The sequence below is a fragment of the Oncorhynchus masou genome, chromosome 14, assembly GCF_036934945.1.
Source record: "Oncorhynchus masou masou isolate Uvic2021 chromosome 14, UVic_Omas_1.1, whole genome shotgun sequence".
NCBI classification, from domain to species: Eukaryota; Metazoa; Chordata; class Actinopteri; order Salmoniformes; family Salmonidae; genus Oncorhynchus; species Oncorhynchus masou.
The window spans coordinates 24,529,305-24,543,508 of NC_088225.1; the positions used below are offsets into that span (position 1 = coordinate 24,529,305).

A 14,204-nucleotide genomic window follows, 5' to 3' on the forward strand; every position below is an offset into this window, starting at 1 on the left:
AAAATGTTTTCCTTCTTGAAACTTAGTTATACAAAAAGTCAATGTGGTAATCAGTAGGACATTGTGAGCTACATTTTCAAAGTATTGTAGCAGCAGTTTAGTTGAGATGAAGGAGCTGTGTTGTCAATGGATACTTTGCTGGTAAATTATTTTGTGGTTGAGAGATATTTTGATTGAATTGACACTAACAATGGGATAAGTTGAATGGTAGGTCAGGGGTCTGAACATGGTGCCATGCACAGGCTTCTTTCACAGAGCTTTCTCTCTCCCTGCACAGACCCCTCTCGCTCTATCTCTCCTTCCTATTTCTCCTAGTGCCACCCCACTATCTGTTTCCGTCTCATCTACCACACTCCCTCCCTCTAGCTCTCCCTCCATGTCCTGACAAAGGACACATTTACCAGGATGTTCTGGTGCCCTTTAGTCAGCGATGTTGTTTGAACTGTGGTGAGTATGCCAGCCACAGCCCACAGTGCAGGGTGGGGCTGGAGACTCTGAGAGGTGGAGTGGTTTAGGATACACTGGGACAGGGAGTGGAAGTGTCTTAGGGCACACACTGGGACAGGGAGTGGAAGTGTCTTAGGGCACCCACTGGGACAGGGAGTGGAAGTGTCTTAGGGCACACACTGGGACAGGGAGTGGAAGTGTCTTAGGACACACACTGGGACAGCGAGTGGAAGTGTCTTAGGACACACACTGGGACAGGGAGTGGAAGTGTCTTAGGACACACACTGGGACAGGGAGTGGAAGTGTCTTAGGACACACACTGGGACAGGGAGTGGAAGTGTCTTAGGACACAAACTGGGACAGGGAGTGGAAGTGTCTTAGGACACAAACTGGGACAGGGAGTGGAAGTGTCTTAGGGCACACACTGGGACAGGGAGTGGAAGTGTCTTAGAACACACACTGGGACAGGGAGTGGAAGTGTCTTAGGGCACACACTGGGACAGGGAGTGGAACTGTTTTAGGACAGTGTTTTGCTATTGTAGTCCAGGGGTTAATAACGAGTGGAGCTGGGCCCGTGTTTAGCTATTGTAATCCAGGGGTTAATAACGAGTGGAGCTGGGCCCGTGTTTAGCTATTGTAATCCAGGGGTTAATAACGAGTGGAGCTGGGCCTGTGTTTAGCTATTGTAATCCAGGGGTTAATAACGAGTGGAGCTGGGCCTGTGTTTAGCTATTGTAATCCAGGGGTTAATAATGAGTGGAGCTGGGCCTGTGTTTAGCTATTGTAATCCAGGGGTTAATAATGAGTGGAGCTGGGCCTGTGTTTAGCTATTGTAATCCAGGGGTTAATAATGAGTGGAGCTGGGCCTGTGTTTAGCTATTGTAATCCAGGGGTTAATAATGAGTGGAGCTGGGCCTGTGTTTAGCTATTGTAATCCAGGGGTTAATAATGAGTGGAGCTGGGCCTGTGTTTAGCTATTGTAATCCAGGGGTTAATAATGAGTGGAGCTGGGCCTGTGTTTAGCTATTGTAATCCAGGGGTTAATAATGAGTGGAGCTGGGCCTGTGTTTAGCTATTGTAATCCAGGGGTTAATAATGAGTGGAGCTGGGCCTGTGTTTAGCTATTGTAATCCAGGGGTTAATAATGAGTGGAGCTGGGCCTGTGTTTAGCTATTGTAATCCAGGGGTTAATAATGAGTGGAGCTGGGCCTGTGTTTAGCTATTGTAATCCAGGGGTTAATAATGAGTGGAGCTGGGCCTGTGTTTAGCTATTGTAATCCAGGGGTTAATAACGAGTGGAGCTGGGCCCGTGTTTAGCTATTGTAATCCAGGGGTTAATAACGAGTGGAGCTGGGCCTGGCTCATATGACACAGTGTTTATTTCACAGCAGTTTATGTATTCATAACATGTGAATACAACATTCATGAAATGTATAAGTCTGTGTACTAATTGTTGGTATATTGAGACATTTAGTCACATGTATTATCTTGGAACATGTAATGATGTTGAAATGAAATGCATTTGACTGTTCATGTGTAGTCATGTGATTATGACTAATCTTCATTATGTGATGTTCAACAGTAAGTGAACAAAGCTTGCTTCATGTCAAACCATACAGAAACGCCTGGGTTGGGTTTGTTTGATCAATGATCAGTCACATACTGTCACAACAGCACTTTCCTCTCTGGGTATTTCTCTCAGAGCAGAGCCACCACTACCTGCTGTAAACAAACACAGTTGAATAATATGGAAATCCTGGGTGAGTAGTGTATAGTTCGTTCATCATTCGTTCAGTCCCACACTAAAACTCTCTTCCTGTATAGTGTATCACTACTGTATTTAATGTACTGAACCACTCGACCTCTGCCCTCTCTCCTCTCCCCTGCCATTGTGTCCCAGTATGGAACATTCTGTCTCTTGTTTTGTATTATTAAACTACTCTGTTGTGTTGTTTGATCAGAGCTTTCTGACCACGCCTCTCTGCTAGCTCTGTGGGACAGACAGCCTATAGCCTGGGGTGACATGGAATGGAAAATCTCTCTCCAGACAGACAGTCAAAGCTTTCCTCAGATGAACATCATATAGCCTACTGTGTAGCCTGACATACAGAGTAGGAGGTGGCCTAATCAGAGGGAGGACCAGCTTGGCTCCTGCTCAAAAAGGAACCAAACTGAAGAAAACACACTGAAACAAGGAGGGACTATACTTGGACTTGTCCAATAAGAAATGCTCATTTTAGTTTTCCATCTGGAAACGTTTTAAAACTAATGAACACGACCCAGGTTTATGTCATACTGTGTAGGCCTACAGTCCAGGAAGTGGTCTAGTCACAGGGCTCACACACTCCTCCATGGGTTAGTAGCTCCTCAGATATAGACATGATGGTTTCAGGAGATACACATGGGATTAACAAAGGAATCCCTTACTTCCTGCTGATTTATATGCTTTGATTATATTGAGTTTGATGTACAGTACCAGTCAAAGGTTTGGACACATCTACTCATTCAAGGATTTTTCTTTATTTTTACTACTTTCTACATTGTAGAATAATAGTGAAGACATCAAAACTATGAAATGACAAGTATGGACTCATGTAGTAATGAAAAAAGTGTTAAACAAATCTATTTTTCTGTTCACCTACTCTGCATCTCACCAAGACATGGCGGTTAGAACCAAAAATCTCAAATTTGGACTCCTCAGACCAAAGGACAGATTTCAACCGGTCTTATGTCCATTGCTCATGTTTCTTGGCCCAAGCAAGTTTCTTCTTATTATTGGTGTCCTTAAGTAGTGGTTTATTTGCAGCAATCTGACCATGAAGGCCTGATTCACGCAGTTTCCTCTGAACAGTTGATGTGGAGATGTCTGTTACTTGAACTATGTAAAGCATTTATTTGGGCTGCAATCTGAGGTGCAGTTAATTCTAATGAACGTATCCTCTGCAGCAGAGAACTCTGGGTCTTCCTTCCCTGTGGCGGTCCACATGAAAGCCAGTTTCATCATAGTGCTTGATGGTTTTTGCGGCTGCACTTGAAGAAACCTTCAAAGTTCTTGAAATGTTCCAGATTGACTGACCTTCATGTCTTAACATAATATGGACTTGGTCTTTTACCAAATAGGGCTATTTTCTGTATACCACCCCTACCTTGTCACAACCTTGTCACAATTGATTGACTCAAACACATTAAGAAGGAAAGAAATTCCACAAATTAACTTTTAAGAAGGCACACCTGTTAATTGAAATGCTGAATGAGAGAATGCCAACAGTGTGTAAAGCTGTGATCAAGGCAAAGGGTGGCTACTTTGAAGAATATCAAATATAAAATATATTTTTATTTGTTTAACACTTTTCTTTGGTTACTGCATGATTCCATATAGGTTATTTCACAGTTTTGACGTTTTCACTATTATTCTTCAATGTTGAAAATAGTACAAAATAAAGCAAAATGAATGAGTAGGTGTCCAAACTTTTGACTGCTACTGTAGGTTTCTCTGTGTAAGACGAGTCACTTGATTTAACATGTTACGATAGAGGCATCAGTAAAACAATGTCCTTTCATCCGTTTATGAGCAACACATATTATGATAGTCACTCAGAAGTGCCATGTGTGTGGATCCTTATTACGGAAAGGAGAAGGGGCTGACACCTGGTCAGTTGAACTGAAAGCCTTCAACTGAAATGTGTCTTCTGCATTTAACCCCACCCCTTCTGAATCAGAGAGGTGCGGGGGGGGGCTGCCTTAATCAACATCCACGTCTTCGGCACCCGGGGTACAGTGGGTTAACTGCCTTGCTCAGGTGTAGAACGACAGATGTTTACCCTGTCAGCTCGGGGATTCAATCCAGCCACCTTTCAGTTACTGGCCCAACGCTCTAACCACTAGGCTACCTGCATGAATTGGGTGTTACGATTTCCAGTTGCTTTATGGTGTTATTACGTTTTAATCCATTTTTGATTGGCTGTTGAGTAACATGCAAAGAGTGATATTGTTTTTGGTTCCCTGCAGTTAGAGCTGTTTTTGATTATCTAACTGCAGGTGGTAACGACACACTGTTTCCTCAACGTTAGCAAATATTAATAAGGTCCATTTTAGTTTACAACTGAATTAAAGCCATCCTGGGTTGTATTCAGTAGGGAGAAAACGTGTTGAAATGAACTGAACCGCAGGAGATACAAACTGAGCTTGTTCCATAACGACAGATTTCCATTTGCAACACATTTCTTCGGTGTGCTCTACTCTGAACATGATAAATGAGTGTGACAGTGTCTCACAAATAAATCACTGTTCTGTCGGCGTTGTCAACATTGTTTCCATTCCCCACCTTTTTGTCAGTTCAGCACTTGTCAGAGGGATGTTTACTGTATGTCTTTCCTCTTTCATGAAGGAAAGCAACCATTTGAGACTATGTACATCGTACGGACTACCCGTTTCCACCATATTCCTTCCACCAGTCCATATCTAATGGTGCACACTTCAGGAGAAGGGTAGATAATACAGTGGGGCAAAAAGTATTTAGTCAGCCACCAATTGTGCAAGTTCTCCCACTTAAAAAGATGAGAGAGGCCTGTAATTTTCATCATAGGTACACTTCAATTATGACAGACAAAATGAGGGAAAAAAATCCAGAAAATCACATTGTAGGATTTCTTAGTAATTTATTTGCAAATTATGGTGGAAAATAAGTATTTGGTCACCTACAAACAAGCAAGATTTCTGGCTCTCACAGACCTGTAACTTATTCTTTAAGAGGCTCCTCTGTCCTCCACTCGTTATCTGTATTAATGGCACCTGTTTGAACTTATTATCAGTATAAAAGACACCTGTCCACAACCTCAAACAGTCACACTCCAAACTCCACTATGGCCAAGACCAAAGAGCTGTCAAAGGACACCAGAAACAAAATTGTAGACCTGCACCAGACTGGGAAGACTGAATCTGCAATAGGTAAGCAGCTTGGTTTGAAGAAATCAACTGTGGGAGCAATTATTAGGAAATGGAAGACATACAAGACCACTGATAATCTCCCTCGATCTGGGGCTCCACGCAAGATCTCACACGGGGAGACCTAGTGAATGACCTGCAGAGAGCTGGGACCAAAGTAACAAAGCCTACCATCAGTAACACACTACACCGCCAGGGACTCAAATCCTGCAGTGCCAGATGTGTCCCTCTGCTTAAGCCAGTACATGTCCAGGCCCGTCTGAAGTTTACTATAGAGCATTTGGATGATCCAGAAGAAGATTGGGAGAATGTCATATCGTCAGATGAAACCAAAATATAACTTTTTGGTAAAAACTCAACTCGTCGTGTTTGGAGGACAAAGATGCTGAGTTGTATCCAAAGAACACCATACCTACTGTGAAGCATGGGGGTGGAAACATCATGCTTTGGGGCTGTTTTTCTGCAAAGGGACCAGGATGACTGATCCGTGTAAAGGAAAGAATGTATGGGGCCATGTATTGTGAGATTTTGAGTGAAAACCTCCTTCCATCAGCAAGGGCATTGAAGATGAAACTTGGCTGGGTCTTTCAGCATGACAATGATCCCAAACACACCGCCCGGGCAACGAAGGAGTGGCTTTGTAAGAAGCATTTCAAGGTTCTGGAGTGGCCTAGCCAGTCTCCAGATCTCAACCCCATAGAAAATCTTTGGAGGGAGTTGAACGTCTGTGTTACCCAGCAACAGCCCCAAAACATCACTGCTCTAGAGCTGATCTGCATGATGGAATGGGCCAAAATACCAGCAACAGTGTGTGAAAACCTTGTGAGGACTTACAGAAAACGTTTGACCTCTGTCGTTGCCAACAATAGGTATATAACAAAGTATTGAGAAACTTTTGTTATTGACCAAATACTTATTTTCCACCATAATTTGCAAATAAATTCATTAAAAATCCTACAATGTGATTTTCTGGATTTTTTTTCTTTTCATTTTGTCTGTCATAGTTGAAGTGTACCTATGATGAAAATTACAGGCTTCTCATCGTTTTAAGTGGGAGAACTTGCACAATTGGTGGCTGACTAAATACTTTTTTGCCCCACTGTATGTCAAATAGTGCACACTTCAGGAGAAGGGTAGATAATGTCAAATAGTGCACACTTCAGGAGAAGGGTAGAGAATCTGACCAAAACCCTAATCTTGTTTTCCCCCACAAGCCAAGCAGCCAATCAGTGCATGTCTCTCTCTCGCCACAGGCGTTGTGCTGATGGAGATATCCGAGGTCCACAGGAAAGTTCACCTTGAGCTAGAGGAGAATGTGAGTACTGTGCGTGTGTGTGTGTGTGTGGGGGGGGGGGGGTTCTGCAAGGTGTGTGTGTGTGGGGGGGGGGTTCTGCAAGGTGTGTGTGTGTGTGTGTGTGTGTGTGTGTGTGTGTACATGAGTGTTTGCGTCATCTATTGTTTAATTCCCTGCATGACTTGCCTCGCCCAGTGTGCTCTCTCTCCCTCGCGATTTTTCTCTCTCTGCTGCTTAACACAATGTACCGTTTTTAATTCCTCTCAAACACATCTCTTTCCCTCTTCAACTCTCTCCATTAGTAATCACATGATGGTGTTTCTCTTTATGTAACATCAAGGGACAGAAAAAGCAAAGATGAAGAGAAGAAAACAAAAAGAAGCTAGAGGAAAAGTTGCACCTGTTTGGTTATTGTGTACAGCCTGTTTATAGGACGGGAGCAGGTCTGAACATGCCCTGTGACGGGGCCTCTGGGAACTGTTGTTGATGACAGTCACACTTGTCAAGGCCTGTAGTTATGGTTGGCATACAATTACTTATTCTACAAACTATAAAAAATGTTTATCCTCATAAGTATACAAGGTTAGGGAGACACTTAATTCATGTAATCAATTACTTGTAATCTGCTTACAAAGAATACTGTAACTGTAATCAATTACAATACCAGCAAAATATACTGTAGTCAGATTACAGATACTTTTGAAAAACTAGATGATTACTTCTTGTATTGACTTTTTAAATTCAGAAAGCATGTTTGTGAAAAAAACATTATGGCACCTTTCTGTTCTCTCAATGACATTCAATTCAGCAGGAGGGAGTTTACGTTTGTTCCACCTCAGAGAGTGACCACAGGCCAGAGACCACTATGATGATAATCCAGAAGTGTTTGATGGATCCTTTTTGTCTTCTAATGCCTCTTAAGGGGAAAGTAATCCAAAAGTAACTGTAATCAGATTACTTTACTGAGTTTGGGCTGTCCAAAGGTTATGTTAATGATTGCAATCATGGACTGGTAACTAATGGTTTACATTTAGAAAGTAACCTACCTTACCCTGTACGTATGCATGTTGAGGAACCTTCTCATCTGAGAAGGTGAAGTTGGAAGCATGTAAACTTGTCTGTGCTGTCATCAGGTCATGAATACGTGCTAGATATGAGCTCCTGTTGGAGGAACAAGAACCTCTGGGGTGTGTTGACACTACTGTTGTCATGCATGTCAACTGGTATATTGATTCTAAACCTGCCTAACTATGTAGGGAGCCCATGGTGAAGGGTTAACCAGGGGGAGAGGTAGAGCATTTTGTCACTGTTTGTATGTTTCTGGCTCTTACCACAGATCTATGATCAGATTCCCCAAATCTTATCCCTAACCATTAGGGGGAGGGTCCAGTCTGCCCACTCAGCACCCATGTGGTAGAGGCAGTAGCACCCCTTGGTAGTGACACCCACGTAATTCATACCCTGTTCCCTTCTCTGTTAACTACACTGGCACACTGGTTCATGAGACAACAAAGCTACTTCTCCCTGTAGTTATATCCATACAAATATAATTATTAGAACAGGGCTCCCCATTCAAGTCAATGTTCCATGATGGGTCAGCCATATTGAGTGTACCCATGAGAGAGGATGCAGTCAAATTGCCATGATCTGAGGGGCTTTTTCCCATTTTTAGTGATTATATCTGCCTGGTTCTATCCCCAGAAGTCACTGTTGTTCTCTTCCCGAGCTCCACTCTGTATCGGAGAGCAGCTTTCGTTTAGTCAAAGTGTGAGTCACAATATGAATTCCTTCATTCCATTAAAGAGTTGGAGATTGGAGGAGGCGTTGTCATGCATGGCGTGTCTATGGAAGGCAGAGCAGTTTAACTAAAGGAGGGATCAATAACTACATCCAGCCGCGGGCAGATTTTTACATAATTACAAATCATTTGTGGACTGCAAATTGACCCAAGAAGCCCAAACAGATATAATATTTGACTAAAACATAATCATTTCAAACCTTGCTTACATTTGTATAGGATCATGTGGCTATTATGCGAGGGACTACTTGGGAACAGATTTCCCAAATTAAAATCACTTGGAGCTGATTTATATTTTAAAATATTTTTGCTCAGAAAACATGGCGGGCCAAATAAAATCAACAGCGGGCCAAATTCGGCCCACGGGCCACCAGTTGGGAAACCCTGCACTAAAGCACCTAGAGATTTGAAGCAGCAGCTAACAGGGTTGTTGTTTGAGAGGCCTGAGGAGACGTGGGTTGCAGGGTCAGTCTCTAATTCTTTGAGAGGATGTGGGGTTTTCGTTGACCGAATGGCACCAGTGGGCGTCGGTTTGCCACCACAAGGCTTCGGTGATGTAAGAGATGCCTGCGCTCCCCCTCATACTGATTAGAGAGAGAGGGATATAGGGAGAAAGAGAGAGAGGAGGGCATCCCTGCTTTACTTTTCGGGCTATGACTCACTCATATAGCCTTGAATCTTTTCTCTTTCTTGCACACAGGCACACAACCAGGCACACACACACAAAAACACCTTTGCTTACACAACTCAAGGATGGCTCTCAAATCCCTTCCAACATTATTTTTTTATTGTTTTCCACTGACGCACCTCCATCACTCCATCATAACAGTCCCTTCTCTAATCAGTGTGCATCCCCCCTCCTTTCTCCCTTCACCGTCTCTCCCCCTCTCATCCTCCTTTCCCCTCACCTGCAGTTTAAGAGGTTTCACAGCGAGATAATAGCTGAATTGGAGAGGAAGACAGACATGGATGTAAAATACATGACAGTAAGTACTGTACTGTATGAATGCGTGTGCTTATGTGATTCTATGGAAACGGTCTTCCCTCCTGCTCATGGGAATATCACTGAGAACTGCCCCCCATGCCTCATCCCTGGAACTATAATCCTATCTACTGCCTACCTACATCACAGTGACCACATACTCCTGTCTACTGCCTACCTACATCACAGTGACCACATACTCCTGTCTACTGCCTACCTACACCACAGAATACTGTCTACTGCCTTCCTACATCAGTGACCACAGAATCCTGTCTACTGCCTACCTACATCACAGTGACCACATACTCCTGTCTACTGCCTACCTACATCACAGTGACCACATACTCCTGTCTACTGCCTACCTACACCACAGAATACTGTCTACTGCCTTCCTACATCAGTGACCACAGAATCCTGTCTACTGCCTACCTACACCACAGTGACCACATACTCCTGTCTACTGCCTACCTACACCACAGTGACCACATACTCCTGTCTACTGCCTACCTACACCACAGAATACTGTCTACTGCCTTCCTACACCACAGTGACCACAGAATCCTGTCTACTGCCTACCTACATCACAGTGACCACATACTCCTGTCTACTGCCTACCTACACCACAGAATACTGTCTACTGCCTACCTACATCACAGTGACCACATACTCCTGTCTACTGCCTACCTACACCACAGAATACTGTCTACTGCCTTCCTACATCAGTGACCACAGAATCCTGTCTGCCTACCTACATCACAGTGACCACATACTCCTGTCTACTGCCTACCTACATCACAGTGACCACAGAATCCTGTCTACTGCCTACCTTACATCACAGTGACCACAGAATCCTGTCTACTGCCTACCTTACATCACAGTGACTACAGAATCCTGTCTACTGCCTACCTACATCAGTGACCACAGAATCCTGTCTACTGCCTACCTACATCACAATGACTACAGAATCCTTTCTACTGCCTACCTACATCAGTGACCACAGAATCCTTTCTACTGCCTACCTACATCAGTGACCACAGAATCCTGTCTACTGCCTACCTACATCACAATGACTACAGAATCCTTTCTACTGCCTACCTACATCACAATGACTACAGAATCCTGTCTACTGCCTACCTACATCAGTGACCACAGAATCCTGTCTACTGCCTACCTACATCACAATGACTACAGAATCCTTTCTACTGCCTACCTACATCAGTGACCACAGAATCCTGTCTACTGCCTACCTACATCACAGTGACTACAGAATCCTGTCTACTGCCTACCTACATCACAGTGACTACAGAATCCTGTCTACTGCCTACCTACATCACAGTGACTACAGAATCCTGTCTACTGCCTACCTACATCACAGTGACTACAGAATCCTTTCTACTGCCTACCTACATCAGTGACCACAGAATCCTGTCTACTGCCTACCTTACATCACAGTGACTACAGAATCCTGTCTACTGCCTACCTACATCAGTGACCACAGAATCCTGTCTACTGCCTACCTACATCACAGTGACCACAGAATCCTGTCTACTGCCTACCTACATCACAATGACTACAGAATCCTGTCTACTGCCTACCTACATCACAATGACTACAGAATCCTTTCTACTGCCTACCTTACATCACAATGACTACAGAATCCTTTCTACTGCCTACCTTACATCACAATGACTACAGAATCCTGTCTACTGCCTACCTACATCAGTGACTACAGAATCCTGTCTACTGCCTACCTACATCACAATGACTACAGAATCCTTTCTACTGCCTACCTTACATCACAATGACTACAGAATCCTTTCTACTGCCTACCTTACATCACAATGACTACAGAATCCTTTCTACTGCCTACCTTACATCACAATGACTACAGAATCCTGTCTACTGCCTACCTACATCAGTGACTACAGAATCCTGTCTACTGCCTACCTACATCAGTGACTACAGAATCCTGTCTACTGCCTACCTACATCACAATGACTACAGAATCCTGTCTACTGTCTATCCTGTCTACTGTCACAGTGACCACAGTGAACATACTGTCTGCATCCCAAAAGACACCCAATTCCCTTTATGGGGCACTACTTTTCACCAGGTCCCAAAAGTAGTACGTTCACTATGAAGGGAATAGGATAAACATGCAACAATGACTTATGCCATTCAGAGCCGTGGTTGAGTGGTAACGCTCACAGCATATGGCACATGTACATCTCTCCCCAGCAGAGACCGGGGTTTAATCCCTGTGTCCACCCTTTCTACTAATGCCTATAATGAAACATAGCATTTAAGGCTAATTACCATTGAATCAATGAAACTAAAAAACGAAGAATTTGAATACTTAGTGACATTACATTTAATGATATTACTGAAAGGTTTTTTTCTGAAAAGGAAAATCTACTTGCTACAATGCTACTTGTACTGTCTAGAGATGGTTCCAGGTGTTCATGGGTGCTCTCCCTCCCACCCATCCAGGCCACCTTTAAGAGGTACCAGACAGAGCACAAGATGAAGCAGGACTCTCTGGAGAGGTCGCAGTCTGACCTGAAGAAACTCAGGAGGAAGAGCCAGGGCAAGAACACCAACAAGTACGAAAACAAGGAGAGTGAGGTGAGGACTGCCCCACACATTTTAGTAATTTAACTGACACTCTTATCCAGAGCAACTTACAAGAACAGTTAGGGTTAAGTTCTTTGCTCAAGGGCACATCGCCAGATTTTTCACTTAGTCAGCTTGGGGATTTGAACCAGAGACTTTTCAGTTACTGGCCCAATGCTGTTAACCACTAGGCTACCTGCCGCCCTCATACACACACCTGTACATACACACTCACACTCTCGCTCTCAATCTCACACACACACCTTCGACATATGAGACAGTGTCGATCATACCCAATGTAACATTATCCAAGTCTCCAGACAATGCCCTCATGCATGAGTATGCTGTGTGTGTTATGTGTTGTTTGGTGTTCTGCGTAGTTCCATTAATACACCTCTCTGTACTGTGCCTCCTCCCCCACCAACACACACACGTTGTTATACTGGAAGATCCAGTCGGTGCCTCCTACACACACACACACACACACACACTGCTTCAGACTGAGACAAAGAAAGATACACCTCTTTAGTCCAGTGGTGTGTATTCATGGATACCACAAGGCTTCCCACAAAAATGTACCAAGAAAAAAAGAAAAAACGTTAAAAAATGTATGTTTCGTCTTTCTGTGCTTTCCTAATTTTCGTTGCATCCGAGTAGGCGAAACGGCTCCCCTCTGCCTCTGTATGTGTAGGCCATCTATCTGATGCTGTCTGGTCATAAAGAGTATGACATTTTTGCCGTAGCATTGAATGTAAGGGAAGCCAGCGAGCATTTGGCCTCCCTTGATAAAAAAGTATAAAATAATAGCCAATCAGCATTGAGCTAAACTGAGTGAGCTCAACTGTGAATAGTCCTGGCGCACAAAAGAAAAGTGTCAAGGGAAGCCCATTTTGATTTGGCTTTACTCCTATCGCAGAGAAATATGTTATCGATTAAAAACAACTTGAATTGTTGCACCTTGTTGTGCAGTTGTCCTCCGGTGGCGAGCTAGCTAAAATTGTTCCTTTCCTAAATTAGCCATGGATGGAGATAAGGATTTGGACTTATGGTTTTACTTAATTCTCCGTACTGGCCAATGCTTATAACTACGATTCTGACCCGACCATAACATACATTGTGCTCCTGGACTGAGAGATGGACATTCAATATGTAGCTAGCTAGATGTAGAAGGCTAATGTTAACTAGCTAACGTTGCCCATGAAAGGAAGTTAGTCTAGCGAGCAAGCATTTTAGCCAGTTAGCCTAGGACTACAAAAACTAAAAGCGTGTACTGTATGACAGTCATAGACAGTTTCGTGAACATTAAAGAGAGCAGGATGGCATTGGTGTTTCTCTGCAAGTAGGGTGAGTCAACATGTTTTTCTACTTGCACGAACACACACACACAAAAATCAGAACCATAGACAGCCACATCATATTTAGCTCATGTTGATTGGATTAAATTGTTTTTGGTATCTTTTAGTTGTCACTGTATTAAGACTAAGCAGAGGTGATTTGATGGTGTTGAAATGGTGCTGGAATAGTGGAGACAACCTGTTTTCTTTTTGTCCAAAAATGTTGGAAACAATAACTTTCTTGACCAATATGTAGGTAATTTAGCTGTTTGTTACATGCAGTATGCTTTGTGGACTTCACCAGACAGAGGTTGCTCTCTGGTTTTGTGATGAAACAAAAGGTGTGGCTGAATTTATTCTGCCACTGTGTCTTCTAATAGTCTCGGCCTGTAGATCACAGTGTCAAGGCATATGAACTAACATGTTATAGAGCAAACAACGCAATTATCACAACACACATGTTGTAATATGGCATTTTCTTCTGGCTTGGATTCCGCAGTGATTTTATCCACGCACCGCTACTGCTTTAGTCACAACTCTGACAGTCTGCTGCCGAATAGGATGAGAAAGCCCCAAATTATGAACAGTCATTAGTATACATTCTGAGGTAAAGTTAAAGTACTGTTTAACCCCCTAGAGTTGATTGACGCACCAGTGCTTCAATCTATCCTAAATAACAAAAGAAAAACATAGAAATCTGTCAGTTTAAGCTCTCAATCCACCGCCTCCTCCAGTGATGCACTTCCACATCTACGGTGAAAGGTGGCAGAGCTAGAGTGGTGTTTGTCAGAC

General features: G+C 43.3%; 1 protein-coding gene across 1 annotated transcript in view; it reads left to right on the forward strand.

Moving 5' to 3' along the window:
* baiap2l1b (BAR/IMD domain containing adaptor protein 2 like 1b) overlaps window positions 1-14,204 on the forward strand; it is an 81,233-nt gene that overhangs the window by 23,308 nt on the left and 43,721 nt on the right. Inside the window, exons 4-6 of the mRNA XM_064986969.1 lie at window positions 6,645-6,706; window positions 9,398-9,469; window positions 11,956-12,090. Of these exons, the coding sequence (XP_064843041.1) occupies window positions 6,645-6,706; window positions 9,398-9,469; window positions 11,956-12,090 (269 nt within the window). The remainder of the gene's footprint in view (window positions 1-6,644; window positions 6,707-9,397; window positions 9,470-11,955; window positions 12,091-14,204) is intronic.